Here is a 22,825-nt window from a genome sequence, read left to right on the forward strand (position 1 = left end):
ATGTTTGGTGTATCAACTGATGCATGTATAATTTTGTGTAGGAGCAGTACGTCAAAAAGTTTACGTCTGACCGTCAGTGAGTGTAGTTTATAGTGCAAAATTCGGTCATTATATGTTCCAAATTTATCAGATAAAACTTCACGATAAGCAATTACACGGGTTAGTTTCCTTTGTATGGATTCAATCCTATAATTATGAATCTCATATTTGGGAGACCAAATTGTTGAGAATAACTATGATAAATACTATAATAAAAAATCTTCACAGCAAGAACGTGTCCTTTTATGTCATGGTGACGAGTGTATTGGATAACCAGGAGGTTAAGTCCATTCTCTTTGTTAGAAACTCTCTGTTTATAGAATCCTCACTGCTCCTATACCTGTATACTCACCACGGAGGGGCGAACCTATACACTAATGACATCTGTTGGAGAATCCTATGAAGTCTATAAACTACTAAAACTACAGCCATCTGTGACACGTAGCTGGAACTATCACAATGACAGTGTTACATTTGAATTTCTGTGATGTTTCATTTCAATGTACATATATTGGTACAGTCTTGTACAGAGACCACGATTAAAAATCAAACATTTTAGAAAATAACATACTACCGCAAATTGTGCGAAGTCTGGAAAATAATAATTATTGATCAGGTATCCGTAGCCCAATGTCTTCAATCCATGTATTCGAAATAAATACGAAATTTTCCTCTCCACAAATAAGAAATAATATCAATTACCTTCTACGAAGAAACCCTAAAACTTGCCATATTTCTTTACAATTAACTAACTTAACCTTCTACCAACCTCTTGTGCAAATATGCTGACTATATAACATACAGATACCGGATGAATTTAGATATAAACCTTAGAACTTTATTGAAATTCTCGCATCTCTTGTTTTCACGTGAATCGCTTGACCCAAACTTTATTGTCTGTAGTTTATCATTGTTATTGTTGTTTTATATAAACCTGGTTTAAATTTTACGCTACTGATAAACAACAATTTACGTATCGTAAAATCGTTGTGTAAAATGTAATACAAGTTTATTAGTACCCAAGGCTATTATCATCTGTTGTGTGTATATATATATATATATATATATAAGTCTGTTGTGTATATTAAAAATAAAATAAAATGAATTTTATGAAAGTTTTGAGACGAAATATTTGATTCGAATAGCATCCCTTTTCCTAGAGGGAAGCAAAAAGCATCGTAACATAATTCGATGAAGGAGTTTTTTGCCGTTGTATAATTGGCAAAAGGTTCCTGAAGGAATTCCATTTTGGAAAGAATTTCAGGCATCCATTTTAGAAGACTCGAGATATCGCGAGGATACGTGTTGAACTTCGTTTAATATAAATATACTTTACTTTGTATGAATCCAATTTTTTTAAACAACTTGTTTCGAGAGTACAATATCCACTAGTGCAGACCATAATTGAAGTATAAACTAATAATCGAGATATATTATTAAATAGCTAAAGTCCCCGGCATTGCTCCAGCTTTACACCAGGAGTTTTTCGAAATGAGATATAAACAGTAATGTTCGTCTTATTTTGAACGTCAAGTGTGCAATACTCCAATCAAAATTCTGTTTTAAGGGGTTATAAAAAGGCACGGGGTGGTTTTTCGAAATCTCGTGTCGTCAATGACCTTTCCCTTGTTTTGAAGGTCAAGTGTGTAAAATTTCACCGTCTCAGAATAAAAAGGTTACATTACATTAAGATATTATGTACATACAAACCTTGGATGTGGATATAGAGAACAAAGTAATTTAATAAAAAATATATTAAAATATTTTAGAACTTGACTTGGGATACAGTCATCGTGTGGTGTATATGAAAAAACATATCCACCCTTTCAGTATAAAAATCCTATAACACCTTTCACAGTTTTTCAAAAGGTCTTTATTTAAAAATATTTATATCAACGAGAATATTTTTCTTTGGTATTTTCCCGAACTAGAAAAACAAAGAAAGTTAGATATAGATTTCTTTGTACTAGAGTCTCACTCTCGAGGACGTCGTCATAACCTTCTTTACTGTAGAGCGAGCCGCACCAATTTATTCATGAACTCAACCGTGGGGAGAGCCACAAACTTCCTAAATACAGTTGATCAAAATATTGGTATGTTTTTTACGTCCTACAACGCTTTTGGCGCTGCAAATACATTGTTTATGTGATGCAATTATAACGATTTGACCTCAATCTGTAATGTTGTAAAAAAATGTACAAATTGATTTAAATAAATAAAAATCATAATTTTTATTTTATTGGTGGGTTCTGAAATTAACTAAAATATCATATCATACCAAAACTCACAAATCATTCACATATATAATCTTAACATTTTTTACTTACGTGATAGTTAAATTGTGTTAAAGTAATTATTTGGCATGAAATAAATTTTTAAAAAACTGTTGGAACAGGAACCCACCTACCTGCACCTATTTCGTAAATACTGATTAAGATATCTTGTATAAAATATCAATAATTCAGGCGAGTCGTCAATTTTCTTTAAATCGTTTAATGACAGATGCAAATACCTTTCCCACACTCCTTTATGTTCTCTGCTTGGTTTGTAAGGATCGACTCAATTGAGAACCAAATATTTAACAGTGCAAAAAAGTATGTGATTGCTTAATTAAGACCACTCTGCCCTAAAAGGGACGGGGCTGCGAATGTGGATGTATCTGCGCTCATTAAAACCTCCCTTCCCTTTTTACAACAAACCAATCAATTCATAATTTATGAGTGCAGTTTGCTAATTGATTCTAATTAAATGTGCGAGAATTCAAAATTAATAAGTGTGAAAAATTAAGTTTGCAAATATTATCATGAATATGGAGTCCGATTTTAAATGATATCTTTGATTGATTTATGATGATAAATTAGTTTTCAGCCACCTTTACACGAAAAGACGAGCTTGTGTTAATTAGAATTTATATTTCAAAAACAAAACTACACGCATGCGTATATTTACAATACACATATTCAAAGACAGGAAGGATAAATGATAGTACTTTATTACTCTGATTTAAACATATTAAAAGTGTTAGATGTATACTGTAACTAGGAAACAATGTTAAATATGTATATATAAAAATATATGAATATTCCTTCAATGTAATGAATTAATAGTCGTTAATGTTTTTATCGACAGTATCCTTTGATTTATCTGTCAATACATTTATGTCGAGTCGATTCCCCCAAGTGCTTTGCCCCTAAGTTGATTTGTAAGCGATCATCAAGGCTTCATAAAACCCAGTTTGTCCGCCATTTTACAGATTAAATCATAATAAAATCAGCCATACCCGATGCTAATTAAAACCCGATACACCGTGCATACATATAAATATTAATCGATAAGTTGAAAGCCATTAAAATATGCACAAACGGATGCCCAGCAGGCCACATTGTCATTATGATGCATTAGTTTTTGTGCGCGAATTAAAATACGATAAAACGAAACACGGAGAATGGAATTAATTAACCATAACTGCCGCAGTATGCGATGATGACGTTTTTAATGAAGATGTCATCGGCAGTGTGTTGATGACATTATTTGCAGTCTGCCCGGAGCGCAGAACAAAGGAGGAGAGGAATGCACCCGACTGACGCTGAGCAAAGGAATGGTAGAAATTTTGTCCTAAAGGGCTCGACATCTCCATTAGTTCAATCCGGGATAGCGGTGAGGTAAATTAGTAAACACACAAAAGATCACTTAGAATGTTGACAGAAAACACGCATTGGATGTAAGAATATGTATCTATGACTGTTCATATTCTTTCAGTGCTCGATTCCAAACAATTGATTTCACGCACTAACTATTCAGTACATAGTACAAATAGATCTGAGCAATGCACTGAAAATGGAGAACAAATAATACTAGTTATAACTGGACGTTTTTTATAGCGTTGTCTTTTGTGAAAAATCACTTTAAGGACAATTCATCACGAGTTCCTAGGGTAAATCTAATTATTTTATTTACAAACAGATACAAAAAAAACATACTTAACAGGTTACTTGAGAACAACACAATTTTATTAAAAAGTTAACGACTGTATACAGACGACACTATAGTAAAAACATTGGACATTGATTATACATTTGCTAATTTACAATACATTAATATTACAGTTATTAGAAGATTAGTGGCAAAAGAGTTGATATATCTTTTAAGGACTGGATAATTGAGGACAGAATAGAATTTTTTTATGAAATGACCTTAAAAGCTTATAAATTTTCAGTTGTTTCCATTTTTTTCACGTGAAAGTTTTCTAACTTTATGGATATGACTGTCTAAAAAGGTGAGTTTTAAGTTTAACTCTGAATTCTGTCAAATCTGTGATCATTCATAAGTCATGTGGCAGTCCATTCTAAGTTTTAAGTTCTGACACTCCGAAAGTATCTGGTGTGTGCTTTGGTTCCTTCAACCTTCCGATACGTGATGATGCTGCTGACTGCACTGGATTGCATTGACTGTCGTGAATCAGTATTTTCCGATGCATTTCCGATAAGTAAGCCGGAGCCATTCCGTTAAGTGACTTAAATACCATCCGGCGGAGTTTGAACTGGATTCTTTAGGACAATTGAGCCAGTGAAGAAATGTGGGAATATTTAGATACGTCGGTGATAAATCTTGCTACTAGCATACTACTGTTTTACTAAGTGCCAAAACTACCTAATTATTTACGGAGTGTCTACTTAATAGAAGTGAGCAGTTTTTTGTAATTTGAATACATGCCAAAGATTTTTTTTCGTCGGAAATTTAAATGATAATTATTGAAATCAGTTAGTCATCAAGGATTGTATTTATATATTCGTATTTGAAAATGAATACAAAAGTGGATTTTTCTCCAGTACAAGATTACCAGAATAGTATTCGAATTCGAATTAGCAACTTGTGCATAAAGATTCCCGTAATGGAAACCTATACGTCCTACATACGGCTTGAATATAACATTGTCTTGACTTGAAAAGAAACTATAATTGTATATAAATTTCTATTTTATTTAAGCGCATTAAATTGACAAACGTATACTCAGATTAATATTTTTTAAACTTTACTAATGGCTCAGTAACAAGGTTAATTTATTTACGCCATAATAATACGAAAGATAATTGAATTTAATTATTCCATTCATTTGTGTAGTTACCTACCTCAAGAATTACATTTTCATGGCCTCGTTGCTTAAAATTTTCATGCAATATCAACAAAAATTGATTTTACAACAATTTAGGTAAGTACCATAAATTAATCACAAATATTATGTTCTGTTAAAATTACGAACAGCTGGACGTTGTCTATGTTTTATGCAGTGAATTGGCGGGAAAGTCTGTTTTCCCCATTCCAAGATGGCGCCTGAATGTCGATGGATTTTAACGTCATAAATCTGATTGTAAATAGTTATTATAACGCGGCCTTCCGCTGAAATCAGTAATTACATTAATTGCACAGTTAATTACATTGAATAGCTATAATTTCAATTGAATTTACGATGGCATTATCTCTGGATGTGCTGTTATTGAGTGGATAGAATAATATACTTGAAGCAAATCAAGTATTTAAATTAAATCATGATTAATAGATAAGATTCATTCGGATACGCAAATAGTCGCAATAATTTTATTTTAAGATAAAATACAAGATGTCTGGGGGTAAATTATGGAATACAGGATAATAATTACAAGTAAAAAAAGGACAAATATTTTTTTTCTAAAATTCATACATTTTCAGGTAAAAAAGTTAAATTGTTTGTGTGGAAAAAATATCCTTCTCAGGAAAAATATATTTGTAAGGGAAAAAAACAAAACATATATTTTTTTCACTATCATGTAAAATCACATCGCTAAGTTATTGCACTTCACCCCCTTATGGTAGATATAGAAATACTAATGTTAAAAATTACACCCATTTAATGAAATTATAGTGAAATGTTTAAAAAAAATGTTTTTTCGAAAATTCGTAAAAATGTGCTTAAAATGTTTACGTTGCCGCTGTGCGAAGTTGTGATTTTCACAAGGTGATATAAGTGAACGCTGTTGGCTACACTTTGTGGTTTTTGCAGTTTCATACTAATATGTGTAGCCTATCTCTTTTGTTTCTATTATCAATTTTTTGAAAAACATAAAACTTATAAAATATTCTTACATTGCCAACTAATTTGAGAATAACCGGTCCAGAGAATATCCGTGAGTGGCATGTCATGTCGCATGCCAGTACAATGATTGGCATAATCACTTTTTGTGAAGCAGAAATGCACAGAAACGGGTGCATGAGTGTTCTCCGGTGTGAAGTTAATATCACTTGTGACGTCACCCTGCGCATGCGTGCTGTATTTCATTACGGTTGCCACATAAATAAATAAATTATTACTTATCTAATTGAAATGCAGAGTTACCATAATTGCCATTAACGTGCGTTTAAAAAAATATTACATTCATAGTAATTATTATACTTACCTACATAATAACCTCAATTGGTCGAATTAAAATCATTTATTTTTATTTTATCGTAATTTTATAATATTATAGACCTGGCATAATTTATATTTTTTAATCAATTGGATGCAGTGGCGTCGCAACCGTGTTTGCAGGTTGTCCCAGGTGTTGCAAGGTTGCTAAAATACTTCGCCAATGATACTAAACACAATGCTCACTCAAACAGTGTACTTATTTAGCAGTGTAAAATGCACTTTTTAATTACCTACATCTACAGGATTTTCCAATAAGAGGTGTTATTTTAATATTCAATCGTAAAAGATCAATGGTTTCGTTGCTTGTAAAAGTAAACGTTGTCCAGATCAATACCATCCAATTCCGGCCATAAAAAATCATTAATCATCTCTCGATAGCGCAAGCCATTCACCGTAACTGTTGCTCCAGCCTCATTTTCGAAAATGTAAGGTCCAATGACTCCGCCGGACCATAAACCGCACCAAACAGTCACAGGTTGAGGATAGAGAGGATTTTCAACAATAACTCTGGGGTTTTCCGAACCCAGATGCGACAATTTTGCTTGTTGACGAAGCCACCGAAGTGGAAATGGGCCTCATCACTCAAGATGATTAGCATTTGATTCACTCAAGTGAATATAAATAATTTCAATGCGTTGTTGAAGCGTGTATCGTTCCATTTTTATTAATGGCGTAGTTTCTACTTGTCAAATGTTAAAAAATGACAGCTTTAAAAGTAACATCTATCGAAATAGCGGGCTATTCAACATAACACCTCTTATTGGAAAACCCTGTATTATATTATAACATTCTATACCTTAGTAGAATTTATTTTATATTAATTACTATCTATTATCATAAACACCTCATACCTCGATTTATGTCAGGTCTTATACAAATCTATTTCTTTTAATTGTGTATTGTCTCACTGCACTTCTATTAACAACTGTATTTCTTGCAATAATATTTTTGTGTACACATTACTTGTTATGTAATGTATTACTAATATTCACCTGTGTACCACTGTATGCTTATAATCCGATGTATCATTCAATCGTAAAAGCCACTCGATTGGATAACTTCCCGGTATCCAATCGAGATAAAACTCGGTAGAAAGATTCAGTGTCGATGAGAATGCATTCTATCAACTTTTGATGGAAATCACGCACACACACGTGGACATGTATACATATCTCTGAAATTGGATTACATTATAGTAGTTAATATACGAAATAAATGCCGATCCTACCTAATTGAGACTCCTGTCACTAGGGAGGAAGGTTCAATTCTCATTAAAACCAAATATATATTTATATAATGTAATACATCTCTTAGTAAAAATAGATGTTTTCTAGTGAAAAAAACTTTTTATGCTTAAACTACCAACAAAGATTTCATAAATATCTTACATTCCTGTCTGAAGACTTCCGTAGCAAGGCGAAAATAAACAAGTTATAATAATAGAATTGTCGCCCTCGATATGAAATTAATGTTATAGAAAATGAGTATAACTTTAGAACCACTGGACCGTCTAATTTGAATACGTGAAACAAGAAAAAAAAACCTGGCTGAAACTGTCAAAACACATGAAATATTTAGGACGGGTTGTTTCGGAGAATTTGAACAATTCATCAAATTTCAACGTTCATTTCCGGGTTCTGTGAAAGTCTTATTCAAGTTCTGTTACTATATCATTGTAGGCTAGTTGCTTGACAAAACTGAAATAAAAACAGAACTTGAAAAAATCTTTCACAGAACTTGAAAATGAACGTTGAAATTTGATGAATTGTTCAAATTCTCCGAAACAACCCATCCTTAAACTTTGATTAATTAAAATGGAACTTTACTGCATCTCGCCCGACCTAAATAGTTGTCTTGTGCAGTAATTATTAAAACAAAATGTTATTGCAAAAAAATATTCGAATCAAGTTAAGCTTAGCTACTCTGAAAGATTACCGAAAATGGTATTTGTATATCCTTTGTATATTATGAAATCACGTAATATAAATTTGCCAAAGTGATGTTTAAAACTCGCAAAGCCACTGCTTGAAACAATTTAAATTATTAATAAAACCGTTCATTGAATTATTATGAATTGATAAAATCATACACGTGTAGATTTTTAATCAGAAAATGATCAATTTCAACATTATGAACAATGAATTAAGTACATTATAAAGATAATGTTATAATTATTTTTAATATGGAAAGCAACTACGTATTAAGTACTGTAGTCGGTTGCATGGCGGTTTATTTATGTTTGATTCTTATTTTCACCTCTTTGTAATACTTTATATAGGGTTATGCAATTTTATTTACCATGGACGTGTAATAATAATAAAATTTTATTGCATTGTGTTATCATGTAAATACTTTAATACCACACGGAGAAAACTTACTAATGTTGCTAATTTATTAAGAACTTTTTAAAATTATTCGCAATCCAGGTAAAAACGGGACTGCAGGCTCTTAATGAATGCATTGATAGGTTTCCTGTTAAATTTTTAGTAAAACAAATAATCTATTATCGCGATGTGCCCATAAAAATCATTATATTTTCGCATTTCGATATTAAATATTATCAGGACAAATGCAGGTGCATGAACACGTCTTCCGATATTATAAAAGTACTAAAAGTTTTTACTATATATTTATCTATCCCGTTTTTAACCGGATTTTAATAAATCAACAATGTACATTTTTCTCCGTACACGAGATCCAAAAAAATAATCTACAAAGCATTTAAATGAAATACGTACTTTGGTTACATGATAACTCAACACACCTTTAAGTGATATAAAGTAATAAAAAGCGTTGATAAAGAACTAACCTAACCTACTTAACCTATTTAACCTAGTATCACTTTTCATGATTTTATGTAATTTTTTAAATGTGTGTTGAATTGTAATTTTGATGAGTTATCCAGTTATCACGTATTTTAGATGCAAAATATTTATGTTACGAGTAAAATAATGTAATCCTTGCTTTTAAAACCAGTGATAGGCCATTTTAATTGCGCACCAAATTAGTTTATACACCAAATTACTTCATAGAAGGCGCATTATCCCATAAAACCTTTAATGTATTTACCTGTGTTCTCATTCAAGGCGTAAATTGACTCTAAAGCGCATTAAAAGCCCAGCAAAAACTGTAATGGAAAAATAAATAACATCGGAACAATTTGCTCGGGAATTAACCCGTTTGCTGGACACTGGGCAAAAGTGACCCCTGTCATATAATGTCAACACGAACGAGTAGAAAACTGCGACACATTGAATGCAATTCAATATGATTGGTTCTAACATTTTCATAAATGTGCTTTTTTGAAGGATACACGGGAAGATAACGAAGTTTAGTTAACCAATTAGATTATTTTTTTGTGGCTTCCACTGATTCGCACGATTCTATTTTTGTTCATCAACTTATTGCTGAATGACATTCGTAGGAAATTCGATAACAATTGGGTTACGTCTTTTCAACACAGTTGACAAAGATTTTAGTTTAGAAGTTCAGAAGTTAATTGGTGTGGAATACTCGTTGGAATGGCTCGCTTCAACTCTTTTATTAGAAGTTGGCCATTATCAAGGCAATCCCCTTCTAGACTATAAAGGAATAAATTGTTCTCGCACTTGTCAGGAATCTAGTCTGTAGTAGAATTTCACTCACTGCGTGTCAGGAAACTTGACTGTAGTGACATTTTCCGTAATTTGCCACATATATATTAGATACCTTTCTTACACTCAAATTATTTTCCTAGGGGGACATCCTGTAACTAGTAAGATTGCCATAACTTCTACATAAATCACCATTTCTTTCCACGGTATTTTGAAGTTGCACATATGGATCAGTCAGATTTTTTATTTATGGGAGATAATACCTTCTATATCTTCAAAATTCAAGTATACTTTATCGTTTCCCCAAAAAGACACTCTACATAGTATCTCCAAAGATTACATAGGCCCAGAGGGAAATAATTTTAAACAGGAACTTCTGTGTGGAGTTAATTAAAAATATATGACAGCAATTAAACTCAATTACATAATGCAGGCAATGTGTTAATTAACAACAAAAAAACAGGAACCTTTTTGAAATGCAACAATTAATATGAATAAAAAGCATAACTGCGTACATCCTAAGCTTGTAAATACAAACATGTTTTAGAATGATGCTGCATTAACTTTCTGCGTGAAGTTAATTGTTCCGACTGCAACGCTCTATGCAAAATGCATTGTACTTCTTCCGCCCGACAAAAGATAGCCATCTCGGATGTTTTGTCTCGTTGTGTACGGATTAATTATCATTCGAAGATAATTTTTATGTCTATTTGAACACTTAATTACGATTCTAACACGCCACTCCGACCGCCACTGCACTCTGGGTCAGAATCAGCTAAATCTGGACAAAACTAATTTTGAAAATCTACACAAAAAGTGTTTTTGTTTTGTGGTATTTTCTAAAACACGTTCCTTATGTTAAACTATTTTTATTTTTAGGAAATAAAGTTTAAGCACTAGCATCGTTTGACTAATATATCAAAATAACTACTATTTGCCATCTATCTATCGGAAATACTTAAAATATGTTGCCCCAAATTTTACCTAAGCAGATTATGTAATATTACAGCTGTGAGCTTAGAGTAAATGAATAAATATAATAAATGCTAATGATATGTATATCTTTTTTAGTAATAACTAGCGTAGATACGTGATAAATTTAATTGTAAGATTTGTGTAGCAGAAAGTATTTATAAAATATTTGCCCTAGGATCAATGTCTTTCAAAAACAAATATTTATGCTTATTGTTGACAAATTAGAGAGACGTCACCAATTTTTGTAAACTTAAATTTGGGGTCTACTTTATCACTTGTGTAGTAGGATTTATATAAATCAAAAGCTCAAATTTTAGAGTTTCCCGAGTTGTCCTTACACATGATAACATTTAACTCACTTGATTGACTTTTGGCAGTGTTTTGAGGATTCCGACCACTGTGCGGCACAGGTACAGACAGCAGTAATACAGACTGAGCGTGAATAGAACGCCTGCTACATGTTCTAATACAATCGCAATTACGCTTATTAAATAAATGGTTGTCAGTCAGAGCCAGGACTAGGAATTTAATAATAATATTTATTTTACATTTAATTACTTGTACATTACAAACAAACAAATTTTAATACATATAATAAAATACAAAGAATTACCAAATTTAAAAGAAAAAATAGCAGACAGTAATGGAAAACGGGTTAACGAGGCTAGACTTCTTTTTTGATGCTTAAGAGCGTGAGCACACAGAGAGCGGTCAGGAGTTCCGAGTTCCGAGTTCCGCGTTCGGCGTTCATTAGAATGTACTGATACTATAACAACAACGCACACAGCGGGCAGTCAGACCGCGGCGGTCAAAACGGAACGTCGCGTTCTAAGAGTTCTTTTGCCACCGAGGCAGAGAACGCCAGAACGCCGCGATGTTTGAGGTTACAAACACAGAAAAGTTAATTGAATTGGTTAGGGAAAGGAGTTTGTTATACGATTTAAGTGATGTAAATTATAAAAAACGCGAAAAAAAAGTCGAAGTTTGGTTTGAAATTGCTACTAGTAAATTTAAATTTTAAGTAAATTTTATTATTAGTAAATTCGCCTTGTTCTTCTCGCGTTGTGTTGATTGGGTGCACCCAATACTTTCTTTTCTTTTTAGAAGCTGTTAAGCTCCACAAGAGCAATATATTTTCACGGATGATGAACTTTCTAGTGACATGTTGCATATGCAAAGACCCAAACGAAACTAGAACGCGAGAATTTGAACGCCGCTTGTGTGCGTTGGAACTCTTGAGCGGTCAACGGTCACTAGAACGCAGAACTCTGACCGCTCTCTGTGTGCTCACGCCCTTACTGTATATCCGAAAAAAAAAATTCTTCAGGAGCAATTAAATATACTCTTTCCCACCAGAGTAGGTTAGCCCTACAGACAGTATAATCTGTGATAACGCTGTCTAATGCTGCGTATACACTTGTGAGCCGAACTAAGAATCATTTAAAATAACGAATAAAGGCGGTTAGCGCTTCGGCTCACAAATGTCTACGCACTTTTTATACGCAATTTATATTATATTAATTTTTGATTAAATACACAATTATTAACGCTATCTTTACAATTAAAATCATAACTAACCGAGTGAGTGAAGTAATGTGTTTACTTCAATAAATAATTATTGTAAAGGTATTATGTTATTAATAAAATACCTTAGATGTAATTAAAAGTTTTAATAGATAATACGATTTTAATTATATTACGCTGTAAATACGCAGATATGGAGTTAGATATTGTCTGTTCACTGAGAAGGTATTTTAAAATACTTATAATACGAATGAATCATTTTATAATAATAGACCGACGGATTGCGCCGAGCAAATCTTTTATTATTATTTTTTATCATTCTGTCTAAATTGGAAAGAATTTTTTTTTTTAACATTCTTCAAAAATATATTATACTTGTAATTTGTATATTAAGTTTTTTTTGATAACTTAATGAGTAAAAATTAAAATTGTAACATTTAGGACGGGTTGTTTCACAGAATTTTAACAATTCATCATATTTCAGAGTAAATTTTTAAGTTCTGTAAAGGTTTTATTTACGTTCTGTTATATCGTTATTGGCCAGTCGTTTTACAAAACTGAAATAATATTAGAACTTGCAACCTACAAAGAACGTGAAAATCATCTTTGAAATTTGATGAACTGTTCAAATTCTAAGAAACAACCCGTCCTTAGTCATTAAAGACAATATTAGCAATTCTCAAACGAAAATTCATGTGGTAGGGCAGTGCCCCAACAATGCTTAGGTCCTGTGTTCAATTCCTCGATGCGACCATATCTTTTAATGTTTAAAATTTTCGTTGAGAATCGCTAATATTGTCTTCAATGATTAAATATATATTGAGTGCTTGTAATACATTTCCTTATAACGGAGTGGTATAAAAATGATTCCAGACTAATATCCAATTATCTGTAGTGTTATATGCACACATGAGAGCATACCTATTTTATGCCCTAATTCAATTTTTTATTTATTTATTAAATGATTTTTTTCTCGGTGAATCCTTTCATCCTCATCTCCTTCCTTTCTCCACCACCTTCGGCCTCACAACAACCCTAATTGGATGCCATGTTTGTGTAAATGAAATATCAATAATGTATTTTTATGAAAAGGATATAACTTTTTACTACCTGCATTAGGTATCAAAGAAAAACATTGTAGAACTTATCTGCTTTAGACTCTGTAACATTATTATTACGATTCATTAGCGCAAGAATAAATTAGCGGGATAATTGCATTCCCGCATTTCATCAGCAACAGCGTTTGCAGAACATAAAAAATACATTGAGTAATTCAATCAACAGTTCTCATTCCACTACAAAGTGTTGAACTTCCTGCTGCAAAAGACATTGATGATTTGTCAGTCCATGACGATTGATGGTAGAATACAATGCGGCCTAAGCAGAATGAAGGTTACACGGTCAGCCAGTTCTGTAACACAGGATTAGATAATGTTGGTTCTGAATGAGCAAGAAAGGCATTCGCGTCGCATTCGATATTCAACACGATTACTTTTTGTCAGCCTTTAGTGGGAGGTTAAAAAATGCATGCGAAATGAAATATTATATTTAGACATAGTAAACGATACGTTCAACGTGTTACTATCGTATTATGTATCTATATAAATAAAAATGTAAATGTTGGTTTGTTCAAAATCTTTAATCTCCGATAGTTCTTCGCCTATTTTGAAATGTTTACACAACTTTGCATTCGAATACGTGTGTGTTTTTAAATACCCATATTATATAAATGTCACTTGCGACAGGTAAAAACTTTTTTTTTAAATAGCTCCGTCTGTTGGACGTAAAAGCAACACACGCTATTGTTTCTCTTTCTGCACAGAAAGACTAAACCACAACCATACTATTCCAACCCAATCTAACGCAGAATAAAGGTTACACGGTTAGCCAGTACTGTAACACAGGATAAGATAATGTTGGTTCCGAATCAAAGAAAGGCATTCGCGTCGCATTCGACATTCAACACGATTACTTTTTGTCAACCTTTGGTGAGAGATTAAAAAATGCGTGCCACTGCAATACTTCTGGACACACTGGCCCTCAGATTCACGTCAACCATTCAGTCAACAATTCATGTAACCTAACCTAACCTAACCTACCCAATCGTCATACACTTTTTCTTTCTCACAATTTCCTTCCTACCTTTCCTTCCCTTACTTAAAAAGTTCACTCACACTTTATCCACAAATTTTTAGACCCCGAGGGAAATTATTTTCCTCAAAGCCTGTGTGGAATTAATGTAAAAAAGGCATTTGGAACCCTTAATTTGACGAGGTAATTAAATAACATAATGTGCCCAATAAATAAAAGAAACATTTGTATCGTAATTTCTGACACTAATATTATCTGAAGATACAAACGATTCATCTTATAATAATTACGAGGTTTAAAATATGTAATTATTGAGTGTTCTCTTTACTCAATAATATCAATGCCTGTGTTAATACAAATGTATATTACAAGAACATGTTATTATTTCAAATATGCAGGAAGTTGTTAAGTTGAACAATATTTTATCGTAGAAAGACAAAGAAGGTCAAGCCGTGAGATAATTAAGTTACCAAGTCTGATTGACTTAATTATCAATTAGCAATTGTGAATTGATATATATGTTATGGTAAGGTTTTCATGGGTGTAAGATGTAGAATAATTTTCTCAGTTTACCCGCGTAACGTAGTCCTTAAAAGGACTTTCTTGTATCTTCTATATTCGGTACTTCTGGACCGAACAGACACGCCTTCCACTTCTCTTCCCTTTCTGAAACTCCAGGAACAGGCTCAAAATATTCCCTAAACGGGGATGCCATTGTTTCAGTGTTGGAACTCGTGTCACAGTTAGTTATTTTGTAGTAAAATACGAGTATCTGCATATTTCTCATTAATCATTTACTAACCCGCTCCGTTTAGCAACCAAAAATAGCTTTCACCTCCTCCAGTCGTAATCCCATTATTGTTCAAAACATAACAAGCGATCTCTTTTCTACAGTTTATCAAGCCGCTTGCAATATTGTATTTCAGTTAAACTAATTATCCAAGCCTCGGGCAGGTATGGTTCTAGTATCGTAAAGCAGACAGTATAGGTAGGTTTAGTCGGGTAGGCACCAGCTACTGGCAACAGTAGGTAGTGGATAGCACCACTAGTGCTGTATGTTGCTGTTAGCACCAGAGGCGGCTCATGTCTGAAATTGTCAGCAGTATATTTCACTTTTAAAATGTACCTAGTGTGTAATATAGGTTTTAGCAAGCTAATCAATACTGCAATTATTTCACTCCACTAAGTAACATTTATACTTACTAATAAATAAAACCGCTCCGTCAGCGTTCACAAAAGCATCAGAGTAAATGACACGCGAAACAGTTTAAATTCACCCAGTGCGAGTGCTAAAGTGTGAATTTAGTAGCGCTAATATTATTAGATTACGAATGATCAAAGTCATGAAAAATTCACTTGCCTTCAAGGCTCTTCGCGCATGTGTCGATAGTGCATGGAATGAGTTATATATCGGCACTGCTCCAACACGTGATTTGCTGTGATGAGCGTAATCTGTCTCACTCATATCATGGTTTCAGCGGGCCGAGATGTATACCGATGCCGTAAATTCTTGTGCACAACGAAATATGCACAACTATTTTGCGCTTGCACTTGAGTCTTGTACTAGAAGATAGCTCAAATAATGACATGGCAAGAATTATGACTGGAGCCGTATTTTCTTATATCGATGATTGGGATCATAAATTGAAGACATGCAGTGCAAAGCACAAATGCACAAACCGAGAAACCGCCTCTGGTTATCACTACTGGCGGAGCTCCACAGACTCAGTACCAAACACCTGTCCTAGTATGCCGTTACTAATTTACCTGTTCAGCAATTACCTGGGGTTAATAACGCGACACCGGCCAATCGAGAAGCGACCAAGCCTTTCCAAACTGTTTCATGACATTAAGGATTTTAATTTATTATTACATTGTCTCGTGGATGGATAAACGAAATAGACAGAGGAGATTGTTTGATCTTTGTTCAGTATTAGCATCTCATCTTTGTAATATGTTTAGTTATCCTTTTAGGTATTATAAGTAACAAAAACAAATAATACTACACGAATATGCTAAAACAGATTTCAAAACATACATAATCAAATATTAATAATATTCTACCGGTTTATCCACATCGGAATATTAATTTATAACTTGTAGGAGAGCTGTTCGTTTACTTGATATTGATTTTTTAAATTTTAATTATACATGGTGTCCAGAAACTCGTAGTAAAAGTGGGAAACTGCTGAATCTACATAAAATTTTGAGTCAATTTTGTGGCATAACTTTTTTGATTTGATCTTTCGTTTATGTTGGAATTTTTGTACCAAAATGGAAGAAAATCAATCGCTTGGGAGTTAATATCTAGACTCGGCTCCAAAATCTTTTTTTAACCCTTTAGTTGCTGAAAAAAGAGAAAAAGTCGAAATGCTAAATAAAAAAAAGTTTTTTTTAGTTCACTATGTGATTTGTATTCACCAGTTTTTCGGTTATCCTACGAGTTTTCCGACAATGTGTATATTTTATCATATACGCAATAAAATCTAGCTTTACGTTAAGGATTTCTTTGCAGGCATATTTGAGAAAAATCGAATCAGCTTCCTCTAACTCAATTTGCTTTGAAACAGATTTTATTTGATTTGTAACTTTTTGATTGTAACATTTAGAATCGTCTTAATGTGATATTAACTAAGCTTAGAATAGTAATTCCAGAGAGAGGCGTAAGTAACGTCATCATTTTAGTATCTTCTGTCTTTTTAGTTTTCCTGCAAGACGTGTGAGAAGAATTTTATGTAAACATTTTAAAACAATCACGAACGACCAGTATGTTAACTACTTAAGCATATGATATTTCAGAAATTATATTAATTTTCAGATATGTTGAAGAGCAAGTGCTTTAGTGCTGGTATACTGCATTTATTGAAAGTGTGTTTTTGCATCGCTTACATTGTAAAACGCTGCAACGTTTACACCGGCTAACATTGCGTGCCGCTGAAGGGGTCAAATAATTGGGACTGCATCTATTTGTTAGTAAAAAGTCCGCCATTAAATTGTTTAAATATAAACGCGTTTATAACCATTAATGACGCCAGTAAACCGGAGGACAACAAAAACACAATTTGGGAAGATGCAGGAGGTAATTGACGCGGAACTGATGCATTAAATTGTGGTCAAATATACCGGCGCACGCACGTTTCGTATTAAGACGTATTAACCCCGTTTTTACATGACTTATCCGTTCATATTATCTTCTTAATCGTTTACATGTAAATGTCACGGGTAATCAAGCGGAATTATGATAAGTGAAAAAGGCAGTAAGCTGGCGGTTGCCTGTCACATGATAGTTGTTATTTGCGGAATAAAAGGGGCCAATGCTTGCTTGGATTACCGCCGCCTCGTAAATTTAACCTTCTGAAATTCTACGGAGTTTATGAAATAACAATTGTGTAAAGTTGCTATAATTTGTACATTTAAATTGATTGAATTTTAGTGACGAAATAACTAAGTTTATCTGCAAACGTTTTAATGTATTATAGTATCTACACAATAGTTATTAGTTTAAATATTTTAACTTTTAATATTAATTTAGGTTTTCGCCGCTGGTCTCCATTTTTATTTATATAATATATCATGATTGTAAAGCTGAAAGTATTTATAAAAAAAGTATTTTCTCAGTATTATTGCCTTTCAAGGGACGATCAGAAATTTACATTTCGAATGAGTCTTGAAGAATTGGGACGTCCGTCAAAATATCATTAAAAAAACCACATCACATAAAGACTTATTATTTAAATTAAATATTCATTTTGGTACCTACTTTATCGCGTATCTCAATTCCAATTTTGAAAATCAAATCCCATATCTAGAATTCATTGAATCCGAGTTACAAACAGACAGAGAGTATGACTGCACGTTTACTTGTATGCTTACACATATATACTGTCATTCTAAGATTTTTTTAATGTTAGAAATAAACTGTATTTTATAAATTTAATATGGAATATATAAAAATAAAACATGAAATCTTACAAACACGTTAAAATTTTATTTAAATAAATAAATTCTTCATTGAAGAAGGGGATAATACTAAGAAATCTAAACGAAACATGAAAACGATGAAACATCATATTTTGTATTACTGTCCCGGTAATAAATGAGATCCTGGTTTCGTTCCTACTTATGTCTTGTTCTATTTCGAATTAAATACTTATTTGATGTTTTCTCTTCTTTCAGAGTTCCTGGTGCAAAATCAGACCCGACTCCATCCCCTCCTCACCACGATACCCTCCTCCCCCGCCATGGGCATATCCGAGGAGGCCAAGCCGGAAGAGGCCTCCCCCCGGCCGCCACCCACTTCCGACTCGCCGCCGGACATCCACCGTTCTTTGCACTCACCGCCCGAGAGCGACCATCGCAACAACAACAGCAGCATGCTTCACTCCCCGCACGAAGTGAGACGGAACATCCACTCGCCGCATAATAGCGAAGGATATCGCACGATTCATTCCCCTCATGATCATCGCTCAATGAATTCGCCGCTTGACAACCATCGCTCCATCAATTCTCCGCTTGACAACCACCGCTCCATCAATTCGCCGCTTGATAACCATCGCTCCATGAACTCTCCGCATGATAACCACCGGTCGCACAGCTCTCCCATGGACCATCGCATCCATACGCCTCCGGATGTGCACCATGGAATGCACTCTCCCGGAGAGAGGTCCGGTCCTCCCGGCAGCACCCACAGCAATCCCTCTGATACCAACAGCGATGGGGAGATGGATGAGTTTGCTCCGAAGAGAAAACAAAGACGATACAGGACGACCTTCACGAGCTTCCAACTGGAGGAACTTGAGAAAGCCTTCGCAAGGACGCATTATCCTGATGTGTTTACTAGGTAAGTTTCAATATTATCAGTTTATTTGTTTTCAAAAATGAAATTTAAAAAAACTTTAACGATTGATTCAAATGAAAAGCAATAATAACGAAACGTTGGCTGAAGGGGGAGGAATCCCAAATGGCATTGAAACTGAAAAATTAATCACAATAATGGAATGATAATGATAAATTTTGACATATGCAGGTATCAGACTATAAAACAGAAAAAAACTGTTCTGAAACAATGACATCTCTAGAAAATTGAGCTCTAGCGTCATGTGCGTAGATTTTCCATCTGTTAAATCTAGACCAACGTATTTTTCAGCTCTCTTTGCTTTGACATATCCATTTGATTGTTAAAAAATAAAGATGAAATAAAGATTTATTTTTTATTTCAAAATTCAATCAGTAAAAATTCTTGTTGAAGCGTCGTTCAAAGCCTGCTAACTTTTAACCTCTTATGGTGTGTCTATAATGTTCCGGCTCCTTACAATGAATGCCTTCACCTATTGAGTATTAAATATTCGTAAAATCGTTGTTCGAAAATAATTGTAGTCCACAAAGCATAGTTCTGAATTACCACACCGCTGCATAATCATGAAATAATGATGGTGACTCACCGTAAACCACCGTGGTAGATTAAGATTCATAGAGCACGAAACACGATGATTATTCAATTACACACAGCAATCATCAATTACCAATTACTATTCCGCAATCGACACAATGACTCGGTGACCGCTGTAGCCGATGCTGGATGCTTCTAATATAAATAATCACATATAATTGCCCCGACTTTGAGAAGTTCGGATTCTCAAGAAGCATGAGAAATATTGAATACCAGCTGCTCCCGACCGACTGAGGTAAGAATATAGTTATTTACGTCAAAGTCTACATTTCTGTCATTGTAGGTAATTACACAATTGTGGTAATAACTAAGAAAGGTTCATCAAATGAATAAATATAAAAAAATTGTTTTATAGTTCACCATTAATGGCTTGATTTTGACCTATGAACAGGAAGTCTAAAGAAACTTTGCGTTATGCCGATCACCGTTTCATAATATGGTGCAAGAAATGAGCACAGTTAAAGACAGATTCATTTAAATGAGGGAGTTTAATAAATTCCCGATGTAATTTTATGAACGAAGAATTCGATTAAATTATAGTTTTAAAAATGTTTTTTATGCGCACAAATGTTGGCAGAATGCGATATTGCTAATAGAGGGTAAACAATTTGCATTTCAACTCAAATAACTTGGTATTACTAAAGATAATAGCCATCACACAAAGAGCGATGGAAATAGCAATTCTATGAAACTACTTGCGAAACAGAAAGGTTAATGAGTGTATCAGGAACCAGACAAAGGTAACCGACATTACATACAATATTAATCACAATCTCCTCACTCTAATCAAATTTTACTTGGCATGACCAGATAACCGTAGGTTTTCCAATACCATCGGATGACATCCATGACTGGCAAAAACAAACGAAAGTCGTCAATGATGAGATTGGCGAAAGAAATAAAAAATTAAATAATTAAAATAAACCTATAGTCAAGTGCCAAATTCGGATGGATGATAATTAAGAACCGTCTAGAATCCGCACAACTAAAGACATTCGAGGGAGACCAACATTAAAAAGTATATATGTCCACAGATAAACACCAGAAGGCTTATGAATAAGTATTTAAAAAAATAGGTATTGATCTAGTAGATAGGTACTATGATAAAATATAATGATTGGTACACGTATAATCGAAAAAAAGGAGAAAATAATATTTATCATTGTATATTACTTAGAAGATATGTAAGATGTATGTATAAAAAAACAGATAAAAAAGATTTGTGCTGAAGCTATTTCTTGAATGGAGGAGTTTTACCGGCTTTTATTTTACTCCAAGGCTAGGTTAGGGTATTTTCAGTAACTTCTAAGACTTTTAAAACAAAAGGCAGTTTTTTTTCGGATAATTCCTTGCTAAGATTTGCTGGACTTAATGTAGTAATTAAAGGTGGGATTTTGTTGATTTACAGCTAAATATTCAGAACTTCTTTGTCCAAAAGTAGTATTACACTTAGGTATATTTAGCTTGTCTGTTTGCTCTGGTTTTATGGTTGTGTATTTTGCTTTTTTTTTAGAACACGTACCAGAATATATTATTGATGGTATAGAAACGTTATTTAACTTTATTAGCGCCAACATCGTTAACCCCTACTACTTTAATTCGCTTTTAGCAAAGCGACATAATCCATTGTTTTCTATCTAGACATCGCATCTAGACGAATAACTTTCATAGATTCAGCTGCTTTGATAGTCCGTGTAGTTTGTTCGTAGCTAGTCTGGCGATAGTCGCATATCTTTCTTTGTTTTCATTTCCTATGGTTGGTACATATGGTACGTATGTGTATACGTAGGTCCAGAATGGACGCTGAGGCTTGTGATATGTAAGTAATTACTTGTGTGGTAGGCAATGTGGCCAGTGGTACAGTATGGCCATAGATCACGTATCTCCGCTGATGGAGGTACTGGTAAGTAGAAAGAGATATGTACTTGCAGTACAGTACTTTCAGTCTTCTAGGTCTCATGATTCTACTGCTACAAGCCATTACATTATTCCTACCAGCACAATTACACTTGATTTTCACATGGATTTGTTTCACAGTGTAATCAGAATGTTTTGTGCCAAACTTTTAATAGATGAGTTTGATTTACTGGAAGTTCGTAATAATTTAGGAAGTTTTTATAATTTACATCTCAAGATATCATTCATAAATTGGGGTATCTATTATGTGAGTTTAGGGGTAGGGGAAGAGACGGAGAGGGGAGGTGATGGTTGGGAAATAGTTGCTAGGCAATTCAGATTCTGACACCAAACATGGCTGGAGCGAGTGCGAACAACTTATAAAAAAAGTCTGACTACCGCGTCCCAACACCCAACTACGGCGGTTTCATGATAACTCAACACAGTGACAGTTCAACACACTTTTAAAAAGTGAAATAAAGTCATTAGATACGGTGAAAAATTTTTTTTAACCTAACCTAACCTAACCTACTTAACCCAGTTAATAAAGTTTTTATTGCATAACTTTCCATGACTTTATATAACTTTTTAAAGATGTCATGAATTATCATTGTGATAATTTATCCGGTCACCAGTTATTTGATATGGTTCGCCAATTCTTACAAATACCAACCATACGCATGTTATTTATGACGGTCTTTAAAATTGGCAAATATAATTGTTAGACAGCTTACCGAGCTATTTAAATGTGAATGTTTAAAACAACTTAGTAGGAAAGGGAAGAAGAAAATGTGACGTATACTACTGTAGAAC

The 22,825-nt window shown here is 33.6% G+C and overlaps 1 protein-coding gene across 1 annotated transcript in view; it reads left to right on the forward strand.

Annotated features, from left to right (window-relative positions):
- The window catches only part of LOC149424123 (uncharacterized), a 191,811-nt gene that overhangs the window by 151,301 nt on the left and 17,685 nt on the right, over positions 1-22,825 (forward strand). Inside the window, exon 3 of the mRNA XM_089631038.1 lies at positions 18,844-19,507. Coding sequence (XP_089487164.1) covers positions 18,844-19,507 — 664 coding nt within the window. The remainder of the gene's footprint in view (positions 1-18,843; positions 19,508-22,825) is intronic.

The sequence above is a fragment of the Hesperophylax consimilis genome, chromosome 4, assembly GCF_061612785.1.
Source record: "Hesperophylax consimilis isolate HC1 chromosome 4, BYU_Hcon_1.0, whole genome shotgun sequence".
NCBI lineage: Eukaryota > Metazoa > Arthropoda > Insecta > Trichoptera > Limnephilidae > Hesperophylax > Hesperophylax consimilis.